Genomic DNA, 27,211 nt, shown 5'->3' with positions numbered 1-27,211 from the left:
TTCCATCCTGCCTGTGTCGCTCAATTTTTAATAAACCTCTTTCTTCTTCAGTGTCTGCACTTTCTTTTGTCTCCTTTGCTTGGATCTTAACTGAGGAGGTTGCTGTGGTAAAATCATGGCTTGATGTCCTCCAATCTTATTGCATATTCCGCTGCATCCACCTTTCATGACATTGTGAGTGTTCAACACTGCAGTATAGGGAAAGGTTCAACATTGCATGGAAACAACATCGTGCTTTGGTGGAATATGAACAAAAGGAATGTTGAAATCGTAGTTCAGTGCCTGAGCAGGTCATTGGAGTGGTTTGCATTGCAAAGTGAATAGAATTGCATTGGTATGTGAACGTGTGTGTATATATATAGAATATCTACATGTAGCAAAGTGGTGCATGGATCTTCTCTGGAGCATTATTAAAATGAAGTCTTTGTGTCAAACCACAGAAGGAAATATTGGAACAGGAATTTGAGTTATTTGAGGAAGGATCCCGGCCCTAAAAGTCACCCGTCCAATCCTCCCCCGGATGCTGCCTGACCTGCTGAGTTCTTCCAGGATTTTGTGTTTTAAATCACAAGATGTGGTCAATTAGGTACTTTTGGGGGAGCTTCCTACAGAAAGAAAGTGAGGTTTAGAAATTTTGGGGGGAATTCCAGAGTATAATTTCATGAAAACTATGATATGGCCACAAATGGTTTTGAACAATGTGGCTCTTTGAGTTTGTTGTTCGGGGCATGGTGCAGTTGGTTTCCAGGGAATGGAAATTGTGATGGGACCTAACGCAATGGCTTCTCTTCTATTGTCAGTTCACGACTTAATGCGAATTGAAGAAGAAACTGCCTTTTAAAGTAAATAGAAATTTAATGTATTACCTGTTCACTAAAACCTCTTTGCATTTTAACCAACTTTTCATAGTTAATATTTCAAATTGAATCTCTTTGCTTACCTTCCTGGTAGACTTCTGATGTGTACGTCTTCATTGTCATGTGGTCAGACTTTCTTGGTGTACTTTAAATGCTCAGAAGAACTGCAGAGGGTATAATCTTGTTTCTAAAGGGCCTGTCCCACTTGGGCGACCTAATCCGCGAGTTCTGGCGAGTTTGCCCTCGACTCAAATCCGCATCATGGTCGACACGAGGTCGTAGGAGGTCTTCGTAACTCTCCTTCATACTCGAGAGTGGTCTCCGCGTACTCGAGGCCTCAGCTAGGTTGCGGTATTTTTTTCAATATGTCAAAAAATGCCCGCGAGTAAAAAAAGGTCGCCATGGAAAAATCTATAATTTAATTTACTCGTAGGTTTAGTCGTAGTAGGTCGGCATGTTAGTCATAGGTAATCGAGGGTAGTCGAAGGTAGTCGTAGATAGTTTTCATCATAGTCGAAGGAGGTCGTCTTCACTCTCCACTATTCGGTGTCCAATTTTCCCGAAGTTAGTCCTAGCTAGCCATAGCTAGTCTTCAACATAGTCGAAGGAGGTCTTCAACATGTTATTTTTGCAAACTCTTCTAAACTCGCCAATTAGGTTGCCCAAGTGGGACAGCCCCTTAACTTATGTTTCCAGCAACTTGTGGTGCAAAATATCTTCATAATTCAATGTTTATAAAATGGCATCCTTCATTCAGCATTTCTGAATAGCCAATATGGATATTTTGCACGTTCAAAATTACATGATTGGCCTATAATCAAATTTGGTGTTGAATACGGCAATTACTTCATTTTAGCATAGCAGAATATTTGTGAGATTTACGTATTTGTGAAATTATATTGTCTTTATGTGGCTGGTAATAATTCAATGGTGTTTTAGAAATTATATTTTGTTTCATATTACAGATTAGGATATGGTTGCACATCCCTGCAGTTATGCAACATGTTATACCCTTTAGAACTTATGTTATTAGGTGAGTGATCAGATTACTTCACGCGTGATGCTTTTGTGTTCATAATTGATCTTTTAGCAATTTGTTTTTAATCAATAATCACAAATATTTGAATCTATCTTAAACTGGAACAATATTACTGTGTGAATTGAAAAATAACCATTTTTTAAAATGTTCAAATTCAGGTATTTGTGTAAACTTACAGACCAGGAATTGCGGCAGAGTGCTGCACGCAACATGGCAGATTTAATGTGGAGTACAGTCAAGGAACCATTGGATACGGCGCTGTGTTTTGACAAAGAGAGTTTGGATCTTGCTTTCAAGTACTTCATGTCACCAACTCTAACAATGAGGTTGGCTGGTCTCAGTCAGATTACAGTAAGTTGTTATTTAGTAAATATTGCTTAAGCAGTGCTGTGTTCATTTAGCTATATTCTGTTTGAGTTTAAGCATTACGACGGTTGGTTCCATTTGAGTTTAAGCACTCTCTCTCTCCACTCCCTATTCCTCTGAATTATTGGAACAAAAAGGAGTAGCAAGTGTAGGCCTATCGGTTTCTCAAGCTTACAGTGCCGTTCAGCAGCATTGTGGCTGATCTTTCACCTTGGTGCCACTTCCCTCCATTAACCACATACACTTAATTTCCATAATATCTAAAAAATGTCAGTTGATTTATTTCTTGAATATATCCATTCCTGAGTCTATACAACACCCTTGGGTAAAGATTTGTCTGAAGTTTTGTCTAATGTTTGTCATGAACCCCTGATTTTGATACTGACCCCAGGTTGTTGATCCCATTCCCATCACCAGCCAAGGGCGATATCAACTCTGCATCTATGCCTCATAGGAAATCTTTATAATTCAATGAGACTGCCTCTCATTCTTCTAAACTCTTAATAGGCTGCTTAATCTTCCCAGAGGACAATTCTGCCATCCTAGGAATTGATCAGGTATTTCTTTGCAAATACGCGCACTACTTTATAAATATATCCTTCCTCCAGCAGGGAAATTAGACCAGAATATAATTTGGGTTCTAATCGCTATTTCTGCATGTTACCTTTCAATGGTTTATTTGCAAGGATCCATTTGTCCTTTCAAATGTGAATACTTTTCAATCTTGTTGCTTTTAAAAAGTTTGCTTTGCTATTTCTTTGACCTTATTGGATGTCCTAGCATTTTTCTGCAAGATATTCCATCTGTCTTGTCCTCGTCCATTCTTTTATACCTGTCTATATCCCCAGGTATCCTCAAATGCCATCTTCATAACCCACACTCACACCTAATATCATCAGCAAACCTGGATGTATTAACCTTGGTCCCCACATCCAAATCAATGCTATAAATGATTAACATCCAAATCATAAATCATAAACACTACAACTGTGACCACTAATAGCCTCCACATTTTATTCAATCGGCAAATCCCACGCCTTTCTCCTCTATATTTTCATTTGACTTGAAAGTGTGTCCATTTTTACCAGTCGACTAATCTACCTGTGTTGATGTTATTTCCTAATGAACTCCAGTATGTCTACTCTGTCATGTCCTTAGTGAGTTGTGAACTGCTGAGGAAAAAGAGACTGTGAAGTGTAGAAAAGATTACCGATTTGTGTACCATAATCGTATGTAGGTATTCAATCAGATTGTATACCTTTTTTTAAAACCAGAACATAGGCAAGATTTTACTCTTTTATTTTGAAGTTCATCATTTATTTTACTGTGGAACATAATTTACAGTTAAACGTGAAACTAATTCTGCAGGTTCCTAAACTAGATATAAAAGCTTTTATCAAAGGTTTGGTGCGCTGTTCAATATTGTATAGGAAACATAGAAACATAGAAAATAGGTGCAGGAGTAGGCCATTCGGCCCTTCGAATCTGCACCGCCATTCAATATGATCATGGCTGACCATCCAACTCGGTATCCTGTACCTTGCCTTCTCTCCATACCCCCTGATCCCTTTAGCCACAAGGGCCACATCTAACTCCCTTAAATATAGCCAATGAACTGGCCTCAACTACCTTCTGTGGCAGAGAATGCCAGAGATTCACCACTCTCTGTGTGAAAAATGTTTTCCTCATCTCGGTCCTAAAATATTTCCCCCTTATCCTTAAACTGTGACCCCTTGTTCTGGACTTCCCCAACATCGGGAACAATCTTCCTGCATCTGGCCTGTTCAACCCCTTAATAATTTTGTAAGTTTCTATAAGGAGAGTTCACTTTGTTTTACTGTCATTCAGTTCAAACACCCTTGAAGCCACTGAAGAGTTCAACATTAGTTTTCTATCTTTCTTTTCATAATTTTATGAGCATTTTAAGCACTACTGAGTCAGAAAAGTTTTATGACTTTCTTACAAGATTTTTTTTCTTATGTTGTGAATATCAACAATGCAAATATTACTGTTTTGTCTTGCTTAAAACAGCGCCACACTCTTGTGTTTACGACTGATGATCATTCAATGGCGAAAGAGATGCTGCAGTTTTACTTTAATGCGCTTCAATGAACTCAATATTTTGTACATTTTCTTTTGATTCAGCAACACTAATCTATAAATTTTGATTTTTCAAAAGTTTTTTAATTTACAAATCAATTTAGATTGGATATAAAATAAATAAAATATCCAACTTTTTTTTCCTCAACAGAATCAACTTCATACATTCAATGATGTTTGTAATAATGAATCTTTGGTGTCAGACACTGAAACGTAAGTATTGATTGCAACTTTTAATGAGGGGCTTGACAGGATCAAATGCAGATATATGAATAAAAATATTCTCTCGTAAATCATTGATAAGATGGGAAGGAGCAAAAGAATATTTGTATATTAATGTATACCCTTTTCCTTTTGTTGTGTAGGTCAATTGCAAAAGAGCTTGCAGACTGGCTAATTCATAATAATGTTGTTGAACATATCTTTGGACCAAATTTGCACATTGAGGTTTGTCTAGAATGTAGCTGTTTTCATCCTGTGCCTCATCCTGCCACATTCCTCTTCTTCCTACACCACTCCCTAAACCATCAACAAGCTTGCAAAGTGCTCTTTTTTTAAAACTATTTTTGTTATTGGGTTGCAGATCATCAAACAATGCCAAGTTATTCTGAACTTTCTTGCTGCTGAAGGAAGACTTAGCACACAACATATAGATTGTATTTGGGCAGCAGCACAGGTATTTTTAATTTGTAAATAGAGATTTTTGTTGCTTAATTCTTATTGAGTAATTTATAATGTAAATGTCATCATATCACTCCAAACAAAAAAGACAATGGTTGTTAAAATTTACAGCAGGCTCTTGATCAGCCAGTGGGTTGAGGAATGGTTAATGGACTTTAACACAGACAAGTGTGAGGTGTTTCATTTTGGAAAGTTAAACTAGAGGAGGACGTTCACAGTGAATGGTAGGGCCCTGGGTTGTGTTGTAGAGCAGAGGGATTTAGGAGTACACATGTACACGGTTCCTTGAAAGTGGCATCACAGGTAGAGTCAGAGAGAGATGCAGTGTGGAAACTGGCCCTTCGGCCCAATTTGCCCACACCGGCCAACATGTCCCAACTACACTAGTCCCACCTGCGTGCGCTTGGTCCATATCCCTCCAAACCTGTCCTATCCATGTACCTGTCTAACTGTTTCTTAAACGTTGAGATAGTCCCAGCCGCAACTACCTCATCTAGCAGTTTGTTCCACACACCCACCACCCTTTGTGTGAAGAAAGGTAGATGAGAGAGTTAAGAAAACTTTTGGTACATTGGCTTTTATCAGGGGTATTCAGTATAGAAGATGGGACATTATGTTGCAGTTGGACATGATGTTGTTGAGGCCACACTTTGTGAACTGTTCAGTTTTGGGAACCCTGCTATAGGAAGGATGTTATTTAGCAGAAGTTCTGAGAAGATTTACAAAGATATTGGCAGGACTTGAAGGGGTGAACTGTATGAAGAGTTTGGGCAGGTAGGACTTTATTCCTTGAATGAGCAGGCTGTGTGGTTATTTTATAGAGATGTATGAAATCATAAGTTGAATGAGGCAAATGTTTAAGGTGAGGGGAGCATGATTTATTCCGAGCCTGAGGGACAACCTTTTCACTCAGTGTGTGGTGGTGGGCCAGAGAAGATAGTTGAGGCAGTTACTATAACAACATTTAAAACACACTTGGACTGGTATATGGCAAGGAAAGGTTTAGAGAGATATGGGCCAAATATGTGCAAATTGGACTAGCGAAGATTGGGCATTTTGGTCGGCAAGGTTGGCCGAAGGGCCTGTTTCTGTGCTCATGACACGATGACCCATCCCTGTGGGTTTTTAGAGATAAATTCTGAAAGAATTAATTTGTCCAATTGATAGTTCCAATAACAACATGGGTTGAGACTACGTGAGGAGTGTTGAAATGTACTGACTTAAAAGCTAGTTCCAAAATATTGTTTTGTTAAATGTTGATATTAATTTGCTAGTTGTAATTGAGGGAGAGATTTTCCAATGCACATGTATAGATGCAAGTAGAAGTTGGACATTAGCAACCATTTGATTTCAAGTGAAAACTAACGCTATTTTTTAAAATAACTCATGGTTTCCTTAAATGTTGTCAAGTGAAGGTGCTCAGTTAACCTTTCAGTGTGGTGTGAACGTTCTCCCAAGGACTGCTGCTGCTTTCAGGTTCTTTATTGAGATTCTGTACATGTAGATCTTCAGCATAGATAATTTTCGGAGTAATAATAGATTAAATGTTCCTAGGTTTACTAAATCAACTTGGTAAAAAAGATGATTCGGAATTACTTTTTCAATTTTGGCTGGGTTTTTAGGTTTGCGATTAGATCTAAAGATACTGTTGTTTTGCGAAAGTGCCATGTAGATTTCAGTTTCTATTTGGTGGTGAACATTTAAACTTAGCCCCAAATTTAGAAAGATATGTCATACAATCATCAAATTGAAACATTATCATTCTATTGTAATTAATAATTATCCTTTTTATTTGCTGGTATTTTTTCTCAGAAATAACTTTTTGATTCTTTGATTGTTACTTTAATCAGGTAAAATTAAATTGAGTAATTAGTTCTGACATTTATAGTTGTACTTGCTTACACTACTATCTTTTGATATTTTATTTCTTTTGTTTCTTCTCCCATGCACCACATAGTTGAAGCACTGTAGTCGATACATCCATGATTTATTCCCTTCACTTATTAAGCACTTGGATCCTGTACCACTCCGTCACCTTCTTAAACTAGTTTCTGCTCTTCACCCAAGTGTCCACACAGAACAGGTAAGATAAGAAAAATGTTGCTCTTCTCTATACTTCCCCACCAGTTCAAAAGTGATTAACTAGTTTGAAAAAGTAGGAACAGTATGCATATCTAAATTGACAATGTTGAGTTTTTAAGACTATCCATATACAGTAATGGTATCTTAGTAACATGATCTGCTGTTGATATCAACAATTTGTGGTGATGTCAACAATTTGCTTGTTCATTTTATTGTTATACTACGACAACACATTCTTCTTAATTAAATATTAAACATTTCAGTATTACCTTTGAACTGTTGTTAATGCACAATTAGAAAAATAATTTACTTTAGTGCTGCTGTCCCTTACCATATATTATCCACCATCTTAAGAAGAAAAATTATTAATGTATACATTTTCAATTATAAATTGGTGCTGAATTCAGCAAAACATTCATTTTAATTAATTGAATTAAAATACTTTACGGGTGCCTAAATAATCATAATCTTTCATCTGAATTCGATTCTTGTGAGTTGACTATCTACATTATGTTGAAATGAGCTGTTTACTTGTTTTAATCTTTTCATTTAGGTATTTCCAATATCTCACTGACCTAGATTGACTTGGCATCCAATTTTTAAATTCCATGAAAATGAAAGCAATTTATTTTTGATTGAGTTAAAATGGATGCACTTATGTGGTTCCCTGGTTTGTTGTGGTTACTTTCTTCAATGTCTCTAGCTGATTACTATATAGTCACATTTTGGAATTGTTTGCAGACCCTGTACTTGGCATCAATGCTCATTAAAGCCCTCTGGAACAATGCACTTGCTGCCAAGGCTCAATTATCCAAGCAGAGCTCCTTTGCTTCTCTTCTTAACACAAATCTCCCTTTGGGAAATAAGAAAGGTAAGTTCTATTAGTTTATAAATAGATTTTAAATAAGATAGAGCTAGTCAAAGTTTAAGTTCTCAATGCAAAATATACTTGCAAAAGTTGATTGGGACAGACAGTTTATAGGCAAAATAATTTTTGGCAATTGGGAGGTTTTTAAAAATGAATTTGGGCTGATTCTGAGTCAACATGTTTCTGTTCGAGTGAAGAACCAGGTTGGCAGGCTGAGAGAACTCTAGTCCACAAGGGATATTGTGGCTCTGGTCAGGGAAAAAAAAACTGAGACATACTATATGTTGCGTACAGGTAGCTGGGATCTAACAAATCCCTTGAGTACAATGAATGCAGGGATACAGTTAAGAGGGAATTCAGAATTGAAACCAAATGAGGTAGTGTTAAGACCAAGAAAATGTGCTAGCACCTACCTCTGAGAAGGGGTTGAGAAAAAGGAGTCTGTTAGATCTGGGGAAGCAGTCTGGAAATCCAGAATTTTAACTTCCTGAATCTTCACCCAGTAGAAAAACAAGGAAAGGATCAGGATGACAAGCATCCTTGATGCTACTTCCACTCTTCCTAATGCAATGTACCATAAAGATGGACAGGGTGGAAAGAAATGACGAGCGTGATGGAATAGGCAGTGTTCGCCACACTGTGCTGGTTCAGGCTGTGGGAGTTGTTATACCTGCGTAGGATGCTGGTTTACACCAAAGATAGACTCTTCTTCAAACGGGTCAAGAAGGGTCGCGACCCCAAACGTCACCCATTCCTTCTATCCCGAGATGCTGCCTGTCCCGCTGAGTTATTGTATTGTATTGTATATCTTTATTGTCATTTCCTGAGTATTCACATACCCAGAGGAAACAAAAAAACGTTGCTCAACCAGTGTCCATTCAGTGTGCATTAAAAATAAATAGAAATAAAAATACATATATCATGAACAAATTAAACACTCTACTAAACATTCAACAGGCGTTCCGATCGGCAGCGGCACAACAGTGGCTCTGCTGCAGTGTGTCCAGGTTGGTGCGCGATACTTTGGCAGGGGGCAAAGTCCGTTTAGCAGTCTTATAGCCTGCGGGAAGAAGCTGAGGAGCATCCTGCTGGTTTTGCAGCTAATGCTCCTGTACCTCTTCCCAGATGGCTCCTGTACCTCTTCCCAGTTACTCCAGCATTTTGTGTCTATCTGAGTTGTCATACCTGGCTGAGATACATCCCGTCAAAATACTTTCACCAAGGATGACCTTCAAATGATTTAATTTTTATTATTTCCTGACACTTGAAGGGTCATCCATTTTGAAGGAGGAGACTGTGATGAAGTAATGCTGTCTGCTGGGGATTCTTGGCCAACTTCCATGTATCAAAGGGCATACTTTTTTTTTTTTAAATGGTGCACAATTATATTTCGTAATTTGCATTCCATTTTCTCTGAGCTAAAAGAACTGGGCATTCCAAAGTGTTTGGACTGGTTCGATTTTAGGTGCTGATTTAAAGTATATGAAGCACCCAATCTAAAAGTTGGTGTATAATTTTAATGAGGCATTAGACTAAATTGGTCATTAACTGTTTTAATTCATTTAAAAACATAAATTTTTACAGGATCTCCAGCAGCTAGTCCACAGAGTAGTGACAACAGTGATACTCATCAAAGTGGTGGCAGTGACATTGAAATGGATGAGCAAATGATGAACAGAGCAAAGCGTGGACAACAACGACTGTCAGATACTGAGGTATGAACTTTAAAATCCATGTAAATTCCATAGCAAAGGCACAGTTGGTAATCAGGTTAGGCTGATCATCCTGCTATTGTTAAAGAACATCAAGCAGGACTGGACCAATTGAACTTCAAGACTGTTCTGTTACTCAATTTTGGCCTTGCCATTACCTTCCCATATCTCACAACTCTTCTGTAGTTTAAATGCCTGCCAATCTCAACCTTGAATATATTCTATCACTCTTTGAATGTTCTTAACCATGAGAAAAGAAATTCCCCACCACCGACCAAATTCCACAGACATAGAAACATGGAAACATAGAAATTAGGTGCAGGAGTAGGCCATTCGGCCCTTCGAGCCTGCACTGCCATTCAATATGATCATGGCTGATCATCCAACTCAGTATCCCGTACCTGCCTTCTCTCCATACCCCCTGATCCCCTTAGCCACAAGGGCCACATCTACTCCCTCTTAAATATAGCCAATGAACTGGCCTCAACTACCCTCTGTGGCAGAGAGTTCCAGAGATTCACCACTCTTAGTCTCTCGGTTACAAATGAGTCCCATTTATATGGAAGGGAGACAAAAATGCTGGAGAAACTCAGCGGGTGAGGCAGCATCTATTGAGCGAAGGAATAGGTGACGTTTCGGGTCGAGACCCTTCTACTTTCCAGGTGCAGCAGAGGTTCACCTGCACCTCCTCCAACCTCATCTATTGCATCCGCTGCTCTAGGTGTCAGCTGCTCTACACCGGTGAGACCAAGCGTAGGCTTGGCGATGGCTTTACCCAACAACTCAGTTCGTTCCAATAACCAACTTGATCTCCCGGTGGCTCAGCACTTCTACTCCCCCTCCCATTCCGAATCTGACCTTTCTGTCCTGGGCCTCCTCCATGGCCAGAGTGAGTCCCACTGTAAATTGGAGAAGCAGCACCTCATATTTTGCTTGGGTAGTTTACACCCCAGCGGTATGAACATTGACTTCTACAATTTCAGGTAGTCCCTGCTTTTTCCTTCTTCCCGCCCCCCTGCCCCCCCCAACCAACCCCAACATCAGTCTGAAGAGGGTCTCGACCTGAAACCGCATATTTCCTTCGCTCCATAGATGCTCCCTCACCTGCTGAGTTTCTCCAGCATGTTTGTCCATCCTCAGACTGGAAGGGTCCTTTTATACAGAGACCATGTTGATTTTGTGCATGTCAGAAAATATGCAAAATCGCTGGATGTGGTGCCCATACCTCCACAGTATTGTAATGAATGGCATCAAAAGCTCATAAGGCTGAAAAGAAAGAACAATGACTAAAAATGGAGTAAGAGAGTGGCAACAAGTTCTGCCATTCGAAAGAATGAATGTATGTATGCATGTTGGACTTTTCAATGAATAATTGTGATGGTAACGTGAGTTGGATTGTAGGTACAGGTGTCCATATGTTGGGGGTTCATAATCCATGGACGGACGGACGTACTCTGAAATTCTGCTCCTTAGTTTTAGATATCAGCATCCACCCTGTCAATCCCCTTCAGAATCTTGCATATCAATAAGACCTCCTCTCATTCTATGATGTATATAGGCTCTATCTCACCAACCTTCTCCATTCTTGGGTCAACAATTTATGCCTGGAATTAACTCTGCTAGAAGTACCACCTTTGTCCTACCTTCAATACAAACTGATTTTTGCCCTGCCCCCAATGCAAACAGATCTTTCCTTAAATACGGAGAAGAAAACTGCAGTTCATTTATTGTCTCTGTTGTCTCCTATGCATCAAAAGTTTCCTATTTTTCAATTCCATACCCAATTCGATTACGGCAAGGACTCATTAAAGTGCCTAATTACTTCCTGTACTTGCATGCTAGCTTGTGTTTCATATATAATACCTCCAGATAACTTTGAACCACACCATTTTGTAGTCTCACACCATTTAAATATATATTTACATTCTTCCTTACAAAGGGGATAACCTCTCATCTTTACTCCATCCTGATAAATTCTGGTTACCATTATCCCAGCACTACCCTTTACAATTGCCTTTTCCTTTCTCTCTGTCTTCCTAAAGAGGCGTACACCTGAATTCCTTTCAGTTATTTCAAACTTAGCTTTCTCTCTTATGCTTTCTCTTAGGTTTCCACCCCTTGTTTACAACATGTGCAGCTTCCATAACCAGGAGCATATTCATCCCATTCCTGTGGAGTTGTAACTTGAAGAGGTCCCAGGTCACACGGAATTCCTCAGGAATCTTAAAACCCTTGTGCCACGTGCTCCAACTTATCTCACGAATATGTGGCGCTAGTGGTTAACCAGTGAATACAGCCTTTGAGGTCCTACTTTTTGATCTCTTTCTGCTCACTCAACTCCAGCCACACCTTGCTCTCGTTCTACACATGTCGTTGACACTGAAATGGACAATGAACTTGGACTGTTCACTCCCTCCTTCAGGATGCTGTGTAGTTGTTGAATGATATCCTTGACCCTCACACCAGGAGACAACGTATCATCTTTGAGTCCAATCATTGACCACAGTAATGCCCGTTTGTTCCCTGAACTATTGAGCTATCAATATTGCTCTCCCACTGTCTCCCTCCCCTATTGTGTAGCTGAACTAATTGTGCTCTCATGCTCTTGGCTCTGGTTGCATTCTCTTTCAGACCCATTGGACACAGAATCCAAAATGGAGAGGGGATAGAATCTGTAGTCTTATGCTTGTTGCTCCCTGCCAACCTGGTGATCACCCATTCCTTCTCTGCTCAAATGCACTTTATCTGTAAGATGGCCACCTCTTCAAATTTCTCAGCATCATAGATGTTTTACAGTGACTGCAGCTGCTCTGCACCGCCACAGTTTAAGCTGCTTCTGACGACTCTTCCTGCACATGTGGCTGTCCAGGTCTTTGGAAGTATCCATAACGTCCTACATGGCACATAATACACATTCTAGTCTGCTACTCTGCCATTCCTTGACATTTCTTGTTTTAGTTTATGACATGCAAATAAACTGTTTAGGTTCAACGATATAAATAGGTATTGAATAATGCATTTCGTTGTCTCTGTACTGTACACTGACAATGACAATTAAAATTGAATCTGCATCTGAATCTGATATGCATTTTAATAAATGTGAAGAACTATAGTCACCCTCTTATCTTCCCAAAGTAATGTTTGTTTTAAGAATAATTGTACAGTTCATAAAAACGATAACTAAAAGCATTAAACTTTTTAAAGGTGATTTAGCATAATTTAACGTATAATTGTTTGCCACCAGATTTTGTGAAGAATAATAAAATGGAGTTATTTCATTGAGCAATTAATATGCTTTTTCCCTAGGAGTCTATGCAAGGAAGTTCCGATGAGACTGCTAACAGTGGTGAAGATGCCAGTAGTGGGCCTGGCAGTAGCAGTGGGCACAGTGATGGTTCCAGTAATGAAGTAAATTCAAGCCATGCCAGTCAGTCAGCTGGAAGTCCAGCAAGTGAAGTCCGCTCTGAGGATATGGCAGATAGTGAAGTTCTCAAAGAAGAGGATGATGATGATGATGACGATGAGGGAGAGGAGAGCCCCCAGAATGAGAGCAGGAACCCGGAGTTAAGAACTCTGAGTGCAGAGTCGCAGTCGGGAATTTGTATGACAGAATCACCTGGTGGAACAGAATGTGACAGAACTAATAGTGGACCAGGCAAGGATATTTCTTATAGCACTGATACAGTTCCATCAGGAGAGAATAGAATTCGACTTCTCGATACCTGCTCACATGCAGAAGACTCTGAACGTGATATGACAGGGGAAATCAATACTGCACACATATCACAAGGTTCTCAGGAATCTTGTATCACGCGCACTGGCGATTTTTTAGGAGAGGCAATTGGAAATGAAATATTTAACTGCAGACGGTTCATTGGTCAGCAGCATCATCATCATGATGGGTAAGTTTCACTCTCAGATTTTCTTTTAGTCTCAATGATTCAAACTACATTTAAGATGGGTTATATAGATTTAGATTTTTTTAAATTGTGAAAATTTACGGAATCTATAACATAATTGGGATGTTTTCTCACAGCTCTTGATGAAATGTAAAAGTTATATTATTGTTGGGCTTCACAAACCAGAATTTAGAATATGGACTGTTCTTGGTTTGAACATTTGGACAATAGACAATAGGTGCAGGAGTGGGCCATTCGGCCCTTCGAGCCAGCATCGCCATTCACTGTGATCATGGCTGATCATCCACAATCAGCACCTCGTTCCTGCCTTCTCCCCATATCCCTTGACTCCGTTATATTTAAGAGCTCCATCTAACTCACTTGAAAGCATCCAGAGAATCTGTCTCCACTGCCTTCTGAGGCAGAGAATTCCACAGATTCACAATCTCTGGGTGAAAAAAGTTTTCTTCATCTCCATTCTAAATTTAACCCTTATTCTTAAACTGTGGCGCCTGGTTCTGGACTCCCCCAACATCGGGAACATGTTTCCTGCCTCGCCTGTCCAATCCCTTAATCCATTAATACCCTTATATGTTTCAATAAGATATCCTCTCATCCTCTAAATTCCAGTGTATACAAGCCCATTCGCTCCATTCTTTTAACATATGACAGTCCCGCCATCCTGGGAATTAACCGTGAACCTATGCTGCACTCCCTTAATAGCAAGAATGTCCTTCCTCAAATTTGGAGACAAACTGCACACAATCCTCCCACTCCCCGGGTACTTTCCATATTAGGAAATGCTACACTTGTCCCTATACCTCCCCCCTCAACTTCATCCAAGGATCCAATCAGTCTTTCCAGGTGAGGCAGGTACACTACATCCACTGGCTCTCCCTTGTCCATTTTCCTAGTTACATCCTCAAAAAATTCCAGAAGGTTAATCAAGCATGATTTCCCCTTCGTAAATCCATGCTGACTCAGACCGATCCTATCACTGCTATCCAAATGTGCAGCTATTTCAACTTTTATAATTGACTGCAGCATCTTCCCCACCACCGATGTCAGGTTAACTGGTCTATAATTCCCTGTTTTCTCTCTCCCTCCTTTCTTAAAAAATGGGATAACATTAACTACCCTCCAATCCACAGGAAGTTATCCTGAATCTATAGAACATTGGAAAATGATCACCAATGCATCAACGATTTCTAGAGCCATTTCATTAAGTACCCTGGGATACAGACCATCAGGCCCTGGAGATTTATCAGCCTTCAGTCCCATCAGTCTACCCAACACCATTTCCAGCCCAACGTGAATTTCCTTCCGTTCCTCCGTCACCCTAGGTCCTCTGGCCATGAGTACATCTGGGAGATTGTTTGTGTCTTCTTTAGTGAAGACAGATCCAAAGCACCAGTTCAACTCGTCTGTCATTTCCATAATAAATTCACCTGTTTCAGTCTTCATGGACCCACATTTGGCTTAACAAATGTTTTCCTCTTCACATACCAAAAGAAGCTTTTACTATCCTCCTTTATATTCTTAGCTAGCTTACCTTTGTACCTCATATTTTCTCCCTGTATTGCCTTTTTATTTATCTTCTGTTGCTCTTTAAAAATTTCCCAATCCTCTGGCTTCCCGCTCATCTGCTATGTTATACTTCTTTTTTATTTTTATACTGTCCTTGACTTCCCTTGTCAGCCATGGTTGCCTCTTACTCCCCATGGAATCTTTCTTCCTCTTTGGAATGAACTGATCCTGCACCTTCTGTATTATTCCCAGAAATACCTGCCATTGTTGTTCCACCGTCATCCCTGCTAGGGTCTCTTTCCAGTCAACTTTGTAATACTGACACTACCTCCTAATGGCTCCTTTACCTTGAGTTCCCTTATTTCATTACACAACTAAATCCAAAATTGCCTTCTCCCTGGTAGGTTCCAGTACATGTTGCTCCAAGAATCCATCACGGAGGCACTCCACAAACTCCCTTTCTTGGGGTCCAGTACCAACCTGATTTTCCCAGTCTATCTGCATGTTGAAATCTCCCATAACCACTGTAGCATTACCGTTGCTACATGCCAATTTTACCTCTTGATTCAATTTGCACCCTATATCCAGACTACTGTTTGGGGGCCTGTAGATAACTCCCATTAGGGTCTTTTACCCTTACAATTCCGCAGTTCTATCCACACTGACTCTACATCTCCTATTTCTATGTTACCCCTCGCATAGTTTTAATTCATTCAGTGGTATTAATAGTTTAGTTTCATTAAATTACCATACTATATTTTGCTTGCTTGCACAATTTTCTAATTCTACTGAATATTAAATGAATTAGTATTTTAAATATCCTTTATCTGTGCCCTTCAGTACATATTAGTGTCAATCTAAATATTAATATTCTGCACCTGAAAGTGTGACATTTGTGGATACACGTTTGTTCACTCCATTAGGTGTATTGATGCGTATGACTTCCTGTTTGAAAGAAATACAACCTCCTATTTGAGTGAAGTGCAAGAGTTGTCCATGCTGTTTCATGCCAGACTAAGTTAGCTTTGTTTCAAATCTAAATTAAATGTTCTATTTGTTTGTTACAAACAAACTTTGTAAAGCACAGGCAAAGGTTGCAATCTAACGGTGATATTCTTTAGCAATCAAAAATGATGGAAGGAGTATTGTGTTCAATTTTGCTTTCTATGGGTGGTACAATGGCACAGTTTGTGGAGCTACTGCCTCACAGTGCCAGAGACCCGTGTTCAATCCTGACCTCGGGAACCGTCTATGTGGAGTTTACATGTTCTCTGTGACTTTGTGGGTTTCCACCGGATGCCCTGGTTGCCTCCCATATCCCAAAGGTTTGCAGGTTAATTGGCCTCCAAGTTGCCCCGATGAATGCAAAAGTGGGTTAACCTAGAACTAGTGTGAACAGGTGATTTTGAACAGTGTGATGGTTGGCTTGGACTTAGTAGGCCAAAGTGCCTGTTTCCATGCTGTATCTATCAAACATTTAATATGCCCACGGAATGATCTACATGGCTTTGTGTTAGTGCAGTGTGACCACATCAGATTGATTGCTTTTCGATCAAGGAGATTGTGCAGAAAAAAAATTGGCTTACCTTCAATGCTGCTTAGAAGATCTTGAAAATGTAGTTGAGATACCAAGTTCTGTGGGGAATTGAATAGAGATATCGCTGAATTTCCACTGGCTGCTGTTTAGTACAAGAAACTATTGTCTCAGGTTAAGGGGTTGTTATTGGTATTGGTTTTATATTGTCACATGTTCTAGAATACATGTTTTCCAATCAAAACAATCTATACATGAGTACAATCAAGCCATGCCCAAGTACAATATGTAGTGTCATAGAGCCATAATGTCCTACAGCATGGAAATAGGCCCAACTAGCCCACATTGACCAACATGTCCAATCTATACTTGTCCCACCTGCCTGTGTTTGGCCCATATCCCTCTTAACCTGTCCTATCCATGTACCTGTCTAATTGTTCCTTAAATGCTGCGGTAGTTCCTGTCTCAACCTCCTCTGGCAGCTCGTTCTGTACATCTACCACCCTTTGTGTGAAAAAAATATCCTTTAGATTTCTGTTAAATCTTTCTCCCTTCACCTTATCCCTATGTCCTCTGGTTCTTGATTCCCCCATTCTGGGCAAGAGATTGTGTTTTTACCTGATCTATTCCTCTCATGATTTTATGCACCTCTATAAGATCACTCCTCATCCCCTCTTGTACTCCAAGGAATTAAGTTCCAGTCTGCTCAACCGTTCCCTTTAGCTCTAGTCCTAGCAACATCCTCGTAAATCTTCTCTGTACCCTTTCCAACTTGACAACACCTTTCCGGTAACATGGTACCCAGAGCTGAACACGTACTCTAAATGCTGCCTCACCAAGGTTTTGTATAACTGCAACATGACCTCCCAACTACTATACTCAATACTCTGACTGATAAAAGCTAATGTGCCAGAAGCCTTTTTGACCACACTATCTACCTGTGACGCCACCTTCAAGGAACTATGTACCTGCACTCCTCGATAGCTCTACTCTACAACACTTCCCAGAGCTGGCCAACTGATCAAGACCCTGCTATAATTTTTGACAACCATCTTCACTATCTGCAATACCACCTATTTTGTATCATCTGCAAACTTGCTAACCTTGCCATGTGCATTCTCATCTAAAGTTTTGATATAGATGACAAACATTAATGGGTCCAGCAACGAACCCTGAGGCATACCTCTAGCCACATGCCACTAGACTGAGAAGCAACCTTCTACCATTAACCTTTGCTTCCTTCCATGAAGCCAATTTTCTATCCATTCAGCTATCTCTCCTTGGATCCCGTGCGATCTAACTATCCAGAGCAACTTACAAAGTGAAACCTTTAATTCCAGCACTGTAGAATGCTTCTTGTGCACAGAAAAATATACCAAATGCTGTGTTATAGCATGATAGCTTGATAGTGACAGATTAAAAATAAAGTGCAAGGGCCGCTATCAGGGAAATTGGGAGTGCAGGACTATAACCTTAGCTCATGAGTGGACTGTTCCTGTATCTGGTGGTTCATGCTTTCAAAGTTTTGTGTTTTTTGCCTGATGGGGAAGAGGGAATGAGCAAGATTTAAATGGCGCATGATTATGTTGGCCGTTTACCCGAGGCAACTGTGAAGTGTGGATGGAGTCAACTTTGAGGGGGGCGGGGTAGGAGACGCTAGTTTGCGTTCGTTGTTTGCAGACTTGGGCAAAGCTGTTGCCAAACCAAGCTGTTGTGCATCTCGATAGGGTGCTTTTAGCGGTTCAACTGTAGAAGTTGGTAAGATTCATTGGAGACGTGCCAAACCTCTTTAGACATTTGAGGAAGTAGAGGTGGGATGTGCTTTCTTTGCTGCTTAGGATTGAAATGAACATTTCTTTTTGCACAATGTGCAGAATAATAGGATGTACTTTAGAAAGGAGATGAGAAGCAATTTATTTAGTCAGGGTGGTGAACTGTGGAATTCATTGCCACCGCCGGCTGTGGAGGGCAAGTCAATGGATATTTTTAAGGTGGAGATTGACAGATTTTTGATTAGTAAGGGTGTCTGAGGTAATGGGGCGAAGGTAAGAGAATGGAGTTGAGAGGGAAAGATCGATCAGACCTGATTGAACGGCGGAGTAGACTTGATGGGCTGAATGACCTTATGAATATTGTCATTTTTGGAAATCACGTCCACGGTTGCTGTGGATATTCTGTTATTCAGGGATGAGATTGGTAGCTTTTGAATCCTGAAGCAATCAGAGGAAACGGGAATTATGTGCGAAAGCAGATAAGGTGAATCAACATTTCTATATTACTAAATCTCTGATCTTGACCGCTTTTGGCCGACTGTGCTGCGATTTCCAAAAGAACGCCGCCACCTACGGCCGTCATTTTTGGCCACCTCGCTCAGAGCCCCCCCTCCGCCGTATGAGTGCGGAGGATTTTTTCCGTCGATGAAAAATGAGAGAGATATTAATGTTTTAACAAAATTCCCCATTCTCTCTGCTGCCCCCGCTGGCGGCAGGGGGAGGGACTATAAACCAGGAAGTGTCGTGCCTCACTCAGTCTCTGCCAGACCCAGGAAGCGAGAGGGTCTGGCAGAGACTGAGCTGCGAATAACACTGAACGCACGTCTACTCCACGGTGAATGCCCTCGATACGTCTGTAAAGCGGCTGCAGCCCGTTTAAAAAAAGTTTCTATTCACAAAATGAATTTTGGTTGTCGGGTCTGCAGCCCAATTGCAGCCCGGGTGTCTGCAGCCCAATTGTTTGCCTCGCCTTTTTTGAACAAGTTTGTGTTCACAAAATGAATTTTGGTTGTCGGGTGGCTGCAGCCCAATTGTTTGCCTCGGCTTGGCTTTTAAAATCGTTGCGACAGTTGGATGCCTGCCCAAGCATTCATACGGCCCACAATGTCTATACTAGCCCTCTGGAAACTAGTACCTTCGGCCCGCAACACCTATACTAGCGCAACAGACACCCCCCCCCCCCCCCACTGGTGAACAGTATTGGAATTGGTGGAGAGGTGGAATATTGCGTTGGTGACCAGCCCTCCCATGTGATGCTGGGACCCAACGGGTCCCACGTAGTCTAGTATTTTATTAAAAGTCAGACTATGCTTGGAAGGCCAAATTAACTGCTACTTGTATTTGTTCCATTGTTGTGAAAAAAACTTTAAAATGTTTTCTGTTGTCAAATTTATTTTTTATTGTGTTCCGTTAATAAAAACTTTACACTTCTGAAATATATATTTTAACATTTCAAATTCTGATATTTTGGGCAAACAGAATTTTTTTACCTCAAATTAGAGAAATAGTTTAATATGGAGTCGTGGAATTTCATTGCATTTTTCCAGTGCATGGTCTGGACAACACATTATCTTAAATCCGACAGTAGATTAAAACTCCAAATAATTGTTCTAATGTGTAAGGATGAATTATTAAATATATGAGAGAGAATTTACGGGTCGAGAACTGGCTAAGAAATCCCGCACTGCAGTGCAGCTCTTGGCATTTCATGGAATCCAGCAGTAGAATGCGTTCTTGTGCAAATATCTTAATCGTATGTTGTAGAGTTGGCTTACTTACTGAATTTTTACAACAAAGCAATCGGAGATAAAAAGTAGTCTGAGAGTAACTTTCCCCTTCCCAGTTCTCTGAACAGTCTTGCTGTCTCCAACCACATTTTCTCTCTGTTTGGTTTGTTTGTACCTTCTCCTAACTAACAATGATCTATTCCACATGTTCCTTGATCTCCATTGCTTTTGTCATGTTTTCACACCTTACACTTCCTTATCTATACACTTCCTTATCTATGTACCTCCCACTCACCTGACATCAGTCTGAAGAAGGGTCTCGACCCAAAACGTCACCCATTCCTTATCTCCAGAGATGCTGCCTGTCCCGCTGAGATACTCCCGCATTTTGTGTCTATCAACTACTAATTTGTTTATTGACTGATTTTGTTTTAGTGTACAAATTGCCTTAGTGCACTAGGCTACATTCGGGAATATTTAATTGGCTACTTATTGAGACAATCCGAGACCTTAAAAGATGTCTTGATGCAAATCTCTTCATTCTATGTATTTAACTCCGATTTACAGCAATCCTTTTACATTTCCATCTCAAATCATGCATTATTTAAGTGTGGTGCTTCTAGTTGTTGTTAGTCTCTTGTTTGATTTATTGTCATGTGTACCGAGGTACAGTAAAAAGCTTTTGTTGCGTCAGCCGAAAGACAATACATGATTACAATAATTGACAGTGTACAGATGCATGATAAAGGGAATAACGTGAATGACGTTTAATGCAAGATAAAGCCAGAAAAGTCCAATCAAAGATATTGCAAGTCTCCAATGAGGTAGATAGAAGTTCAGGACTGATCTCTAGTTGTGCCAGGATGGTTCAGTTGCCTGATAACAGCTGGAAAGAAACAGTCCCTGAATCTGGAGGTATGCGCTTCCATACTTCTATACCTTTTGGTCGATGGGAGGGGGAGACGAGGGAGTGGCCGGAGAGCGACTTGTCCTTGATTATGCTGCAGGCCTTGCCGAAGCAGCGTGAGGTATAAATGGAGTCAGTGGAAGGGAGCCAGACACAAACTGCTGGAATAACTCAGCGGGACAGGCAACATCTCTGGAGAGAAAGATTGAGTCCATTCCTTCTCTCCAGAGATACTGCCTGTCCCGCTGAGTTACTCGAGCATTTTGTGTCCACCTTCGATTTAACCCAGCATCTGCCGTTTATTCCTACACATTCAGTGGAAGGGAGGTTGGTTTGTGTGATGGTCTGGGCTGCATCCACAATTATCTGCAATTTCTACCGGTCTTGGATGACCCTGGACAAGTGCTGCAGTGATAAGGTCAAGGGTTTCAAAAGCTAAGAAGATGGACGTATGCCCGACTTGAAAGTTAATTGCATTGATGCATGCTTATAGCAAGAAAACATTCTCATAAACTAGGACATGTCTAGAAAGATTAATAGCCGTAGTAGGAATATTGTCATAAGATCATAAGGAATAGGAATAGGAATAGAATTAGGCCATTCAACCCATCAAGTCTACTACTGGCTGATCTATCTCTCCCTCCTAACCCCATTCACCTGCATTCTCCCCATAACCTATGACACCTGTACTATCTATCTCTGTCTTAAAGTGCTCAGGACAATGAGGCAAATTGTCTGCTGAGAACATTGATGTAAAATCACTCCTTCACCACCTGCATTAACATCGTTCGGGTACTTTTTCTATGTCCATTGTCATGTTGAGTTAAATTTTACTTTCATCACCATTCTTATCGTTGCCTCCTATGGCAATCTGCAAACCATATGCAAAAAACAAACTGAAATGTACATTTTTTACACTAGATGTACTTTCTAACTGCAGAGGTATTAATGGGCCCTTGCTGGTAAAATCTGGGCCATACTATTATGATATTGGCCAATTTTAGTTTAGTTTAGAGGTACAGTGCGGAAACAGACCGACCGAGTCCGCCAAGACCAGCGATCCGTGCACATTAACACTACACACACCCAAGGGAAATTTTTACATTTATACCAAGCAATTAACCTACAAACCTGTAGTCTTTGGAGTGTGGGAGGAAACCGAAGATCTCTGAGAAAACCCATGCGGTCACGGGGAGAACGTACAAACTCCGTACAGGCAGCTCCTGTGGTCGGGATGGAACCCACGTTTCTGCTGTTGAAAGTGCTGTAAGGCAGCAACTCTACCACTGCGCCACCATGCCGCCCTTAAATTCTTAAAGGATGTGGTTTAAATGCCTCTTGCCAATTGATATAATCTTATGCATATGTGAATGTCCATGGACATTATGGACATTGCCTTCCATTACAAATATAATAAATAAACATGTAATTTTTTATTTTAAATTATTAAATATATTTTACAGGCATTTGGGTGATGATATGATGAGTGCAGATGATGTCAGCTGCAGTAGTTCTCAGGTCAGTGCGAAGTCTGAAAAAAACATGGCAGATTTTGATGGGGAAGAGTCGGGTTGTGAGGAAGAACTGGTACAGATTAATTCTCATGCAGAACTTACATCTCACCTTCAACAACATTTACCCAATCTTGCCTCCATCTACCATGAACACCTTAGTCAAGGTAAGGAAAATAAGCATGATTTTAACATTAAATGGAAGAATTCAAAATCAATTGATTGTCGTTGGCATTGTTGTTTGAGAATTATGGATAGTAATCCAAATTAATTGCCTAAATTCTTAATGTAATTTAAATTTACATGCTTAGCCATTTTTTTTTTAGCCAGTATTGATGGGATTGAGTGATAGGAACATTCTATGTATGGTAATGTATTTGGGCTGACATTGGTTTTCATAACTGAAAATATGAAAAGTATCTTTAATTAATAATGGTTCCAACCCTTTTTAATAATAAAGATAAACATAGTCAACTGCGTTCCTGTTTAATTTCTGGGATTTAGTATGTCTGGTTCTTTATTAGCAATTATCGATTGGCTTCTCACCTCCCAAGTCAAAAAGTGATACATTTCAGTTCAGCTCCAGAAACCAGAGATTTCCTTCGTAGTTGTGAAGTGCTATACTATCACAGCTATTATTTGTAGATGAGACTTTTTGAATTCAGTCTCTTAGATGGGCAAAAAATATCCAGTCGCAACCATTTATTTTGCAGAACAGCAGGATGATCATCTTACTGTTCTGCTACAGATTATTTGTAGTTATTTCAAAAGTTAAATGCTTAGTTTAGAGCTATAGTGTGGAAACAGCCCTTCGGCCCACCGTGTCCACGCCGACCTTAGATTATCCTATGCACTAGGGACAATTTACAGAAGCCAATTAACCTACAGACCTGCATGTCTTTGGAATGTGTGAGGAAATTGGAGCACCCAGACTACGGTGAACATACTAACTCCACACACACAGCACCCTTAGTCAGGATTAAACCCAGGTCTCTGGTGTTGTGAGGCAGCAGCTCTACTGCTACGCCACTGTGCCATCCTGTGGATGTTGGAAATATGAAATAAAAATGGAAAATGCCGGAGGTACTCTGGGGTGTAGGCATGATATCTGTGGAGAGATTCTGATGAACGGTTATTAACCTGAAGCATTTACTCTGTTTCTGTCTCTATAAATTCTACTGTATCTGAATATTGCTGCAATAGTATTTGTGGGACGTTACTGTGCATAAATCAGATGCCATGTTTCCTACATGTAGTAGTGATTACACTTCAAAAATTCTGATTGGGTTACAGCACATAGGGACTTACTGAGACTGTGGAACGTTTTGTGTAAATGTAAGTCTTTCTTTAAATTTGGGTTTGTACCCCTGTTTGAATTTGGCATGTTGAGTGATCATCGAATGACAAAAAAAGCTCTGAAATCTCCACGGACAGAAATAGTTAATCTTCCTTTGGAATAATGGGAATACAATACTCAGATTAATAGCTTTGTATGACTTTGAGTGGAAGTGCATTGGAATGGATGTTGCAATACCATTGATTCCTACAGCAAGTCCTGATTGGGGAAATAACATTTAGCATTTGCTTCGGAGTGGAAGCTACTTGCCAATCCAGTATACTTATGGGGAAATTGTTTATATGTTCCCACAGCATACTGGTTGATCCAAAGATGTGAGACCTAGAAAAAGTCTGAAATAAATTAATTAATGCCTAGGAGAAAGAACATTTGAAACGTGAGAACATGATGCCACTATGGATATAATCATTGCCATAAAGTGTTATTTTATAATTTTATTTAATTAACTCATTTTATTTTGGGATTGAATAACTGGTTTGACTTTTCTTTTTATTTCCTGCAGATATTTTGCTATGTTTAAGACAATAGAATAATTAGTTGAATTTATCTGGCTTAGCTCATATTATTTAACGATGGTCTATTACGTACGTCCCCCATCATCCTGTTCAAAATTTAAATGTTCTGGTCACAAATAGAAGTGTAATGTCTTAAATTTAAAGTTTGCTGTTCACCAAAAATTGAGAAAGGGGAATTATTTGTAGGACAATGTGGAAGGTAAATTCATATTAAGAGGTTGACATTTAAAAAACGAACCTTTTGATAAACAATGAGAGGAGATCATTACACTGTACTTGATTTTAGATTGTAGATTGAAATTCCATGTGTTATCTGTTGTTGAATTATTTTTATATTGTAGTACATGGATCCTGTATCTTTTTTCCTCAGCTCCCAGTGTTCATAAGCATCAATACAATTCCAATGCACTCACGGATATCAATTTAGACAATGTTTGCAAGAAGGGTAACACTCTTCTTTGGGACTTGGTACAAGATGAAGATGCGGTATGTTTATCTTCATTGGAACAATTTAGAACTGTTTGAATATAGTGTCTTTGGTTACTTATTGTTTGTTTGCATAGGTACATCTCTCAGAGGGATTGATAAATGAAGCTGAGAAACTGCTGTGCTCCCTTGTGTGCTGGTTTACTGACCGGCAGATTAGAATGAGATTCATTGAAGGTTGTTTAGAAAACCTAGCAAATGATAGGTAAGATTGAAGTGTAAGATAAAGTTAAATTGCTATTAATTCGTAAATTATGCTGTAAGTGCTTGAAATTGTAATTTCTGATTACAAAACAACCAATTACTCTTGTCTTGTGATTTTAGATAGCAAATTAATCACATTAAAAATAGCATATTCAGAAAACCTTTTGATTGCATGATTTTTACTATTTGAAATAAAATGATTTTTGCCATCCAAAATTAAATGATTTGTTTTATATTAATAATGCCCAGCTTAATTCCCTTTATTCAGGTCAGTGGTAGTCTCACTTCGTCTTTTGCCTAAACTTTTTGGCACCTTTCAGCAATTTGGAAGCAGTTATGACACGCATTGGATAACCATGTGAGTAATTCAAGATTGTGAAATTGATTATAATTTTTAACTCGCCTTCTTAGTTGGTTTGTTTATAAAATCTGTAATTTAAATATTTTTTAAATTGCTTTGCAGTTAGTCAAATTGTGTTTTTGTTTATGTGGACATAGGAAACACAATTTTATAAAGAGCAACCCCACAAAGCAATTAAGTCATTGGTTCAACAATTTTTTTTGGCTGTTTGATGGAAAATTGTAAGATCAGTGTTTTCTGCTACTCCCATTTGGAGCCACTGGAACACGAGGGCTCATCTGAGAATAGTGCTACTAAAAACAGTACTCCTTCAGCATGGTACAAATATGTATTTATGCTCCAGATTAGTAACTTTGCAAGATGCAACCTTTGAATATGTTTTGAGAATAGTTTAGTTTTGTTTATTATTGTCAAGTGTACCAAGGTACAGTGAAAAGCTTTTTTTTGCATGCTATCTGGTCAAAGAAAATACTATACATGAATACAGTCAAGCCATCCACAGTGCACAGATCAAGGACGAAGGGTATCATTTCTTGTGTTTAGCATCTCACTCTTTTTAAAAGTGTCATACGTAAAAAATGCTTACCATTTGACGTACTTCACCTCAAAACATGGCAATAATGTTGGACAGAAGATATATCTTGGCTGAATTAAACTCTGAATACATTTGAAAAAAAAAGCAGAATTTACAGAAAACTTCTACTGCACAAAGTTTCCATTTTTTTGGGGTTTTTTTTTAATTTTATTTTTATTAGAAGTACGGTAAGTTACAATACTACACAACACATATGTCTTAATACATTTTTTGTACCGCTTCATTTTTTGAGCTTTAAGAAAAAGATGGCAGTAGAGAAAGTAAAGAAAGTACGCAAGAGTCGTGAAGGTGCAGGAGAGTGTTGAGAAAAGAAAGCCCCTTAGAAAAGAAGTTAGAGAAGGAAGTAAAGAAAGAAAGTAGACCCTAGAAAAGAAGGAAAAAGAAAGGAGAAACAATCGCTCTATTATAACATTAAACTCCGCAGAAAGGGGACCGCCAACCAAGTCTGGTTTTGTTGTGTTTTTTACCCCCCGTTGCCAGATCCTGGTACCTTTTATTTATTTATTTGTTTGTTTGTTTGTTTATTTTTTAAATTACTATTGCACCTTATGCTTGTAATAGTTCCAAAAACGTAGACCACGCCTTTTGGAAGTGGTCTGCTTTGCCTGCTAAGAGGAATCTCATCTCTTCCAGATGTAGTGTTTCAAACATATTTGATATCCACATTTTTATTGTTGATGTACGCGCATTTTTCCAAAATTTAAGTATGAGCTTTTTTCCCATTATTAGCCCGTAATTGAGTAAATTCTTCTGGGTTTAATTCAGGGTTACCTTCCGATATTCCAAAAATAATCCATTCTGGTTTTGGTACCAGTTTTATTTTAATTAATTTTGTAAAGATGTCAAATATTTCATTCCAGAATTTTTGGATTTTTGTACAAAAAACAAAAGAATGCGCTATGGTAGCTTCTTGACACAGACATTTATCACAGATGGGTGAGACATTAGGGAAGAGTTTATTTATTTTAGTTTTTGAATAATAAAGTCTATGTAATGTTTTGAATTGGATGAGAGTATGTCGTACGTTGATCGAACATTTATGCACCTGTAATAAGTGCTTATCCCAGCTCTCTTTTGAAATTTGTATAGCTAATTCTTGTTCCCAGTCTCT

The 27,211-nt window shown here is 39.3% G+C and overlaps 1 protein-coding gene across 6 annotated transcripts in view; it reads left to right on the top strand.

Moving 5' to 3' along the window:
• The window catches only part of usp34 (ubiquitin specific peptidase 34), a 217,205-nt gene that overhangs the window by 58,842 nt on the left and 131,152 nt on the right, over positions 1-27,211 (top strand). For all 6 annotated transcript variants that reach the window (XM_055639914.1, XM_055639913.1, XM_055639912.1 and 3 more), the window contains exons 6-18: positions 1,823-1,890; positions 2,055-2,247; positions 4,514-4,575; positions 4,728-4,809; positions 4,946-5,038; positions 7,001-7,126; positions 7,867-7,996; positions 9,578-9,708; positions 13,012-13,607; positions 22,535-22,749; positions 24,825-24,940; positions 25,018-25,145; positions 25,413-25,502. In XM_055639914.1, coding sequence (XP_055495889.1) covers positions 1,823-1,890; positions 2,055-2,247; positions 4,514-4,575; positions 4,728-4,809; positions 4,946-5,038; positions 7,001-7,126; positions 7,867-7,996; positions 9,578-9,708; positions 13,012-13,607; positions 22,535-22,749; positions 24,825-24,940; positions 25,018-25,145; positions 25,413-25,502 — 2,030 coding nt within the window. The remainder of the gene's footprint in view (positions 1-1,822; positions 1,891-2,054; positions 2,248-4,513; positions 4,576-4,727; positions 4,810-4,945; positions 5,039-7,000; positions 7,127-7,866; positions 7,997-9,577; positions 9,709-13,011; positions 13,608-22,534; positions 22,750-24,824; positions 24,941-25,017; positions 25,146-25,412; positions 25,503-27,211) is intronic.

Source organism: Leucoraja erinacea, chromosome 8, assembly GCF_028641065.1.
Source record: "Leucoraja erinacea ecotype New England chromosome 8, Leri_hhj_1, whole genome shotgun sequence".
In the NCBI taxonomy this organism is placed as follows: domain Eukaryota; kingdom Metazoa; phylum Chordata; class Chondrichthyes; order Rajiformes; family Rajidae; genus Leucoraja; species Leucoraja erinaceus.
This window is presented reverse-complemented; position numbering and strand designations above follow the sequence as displayed.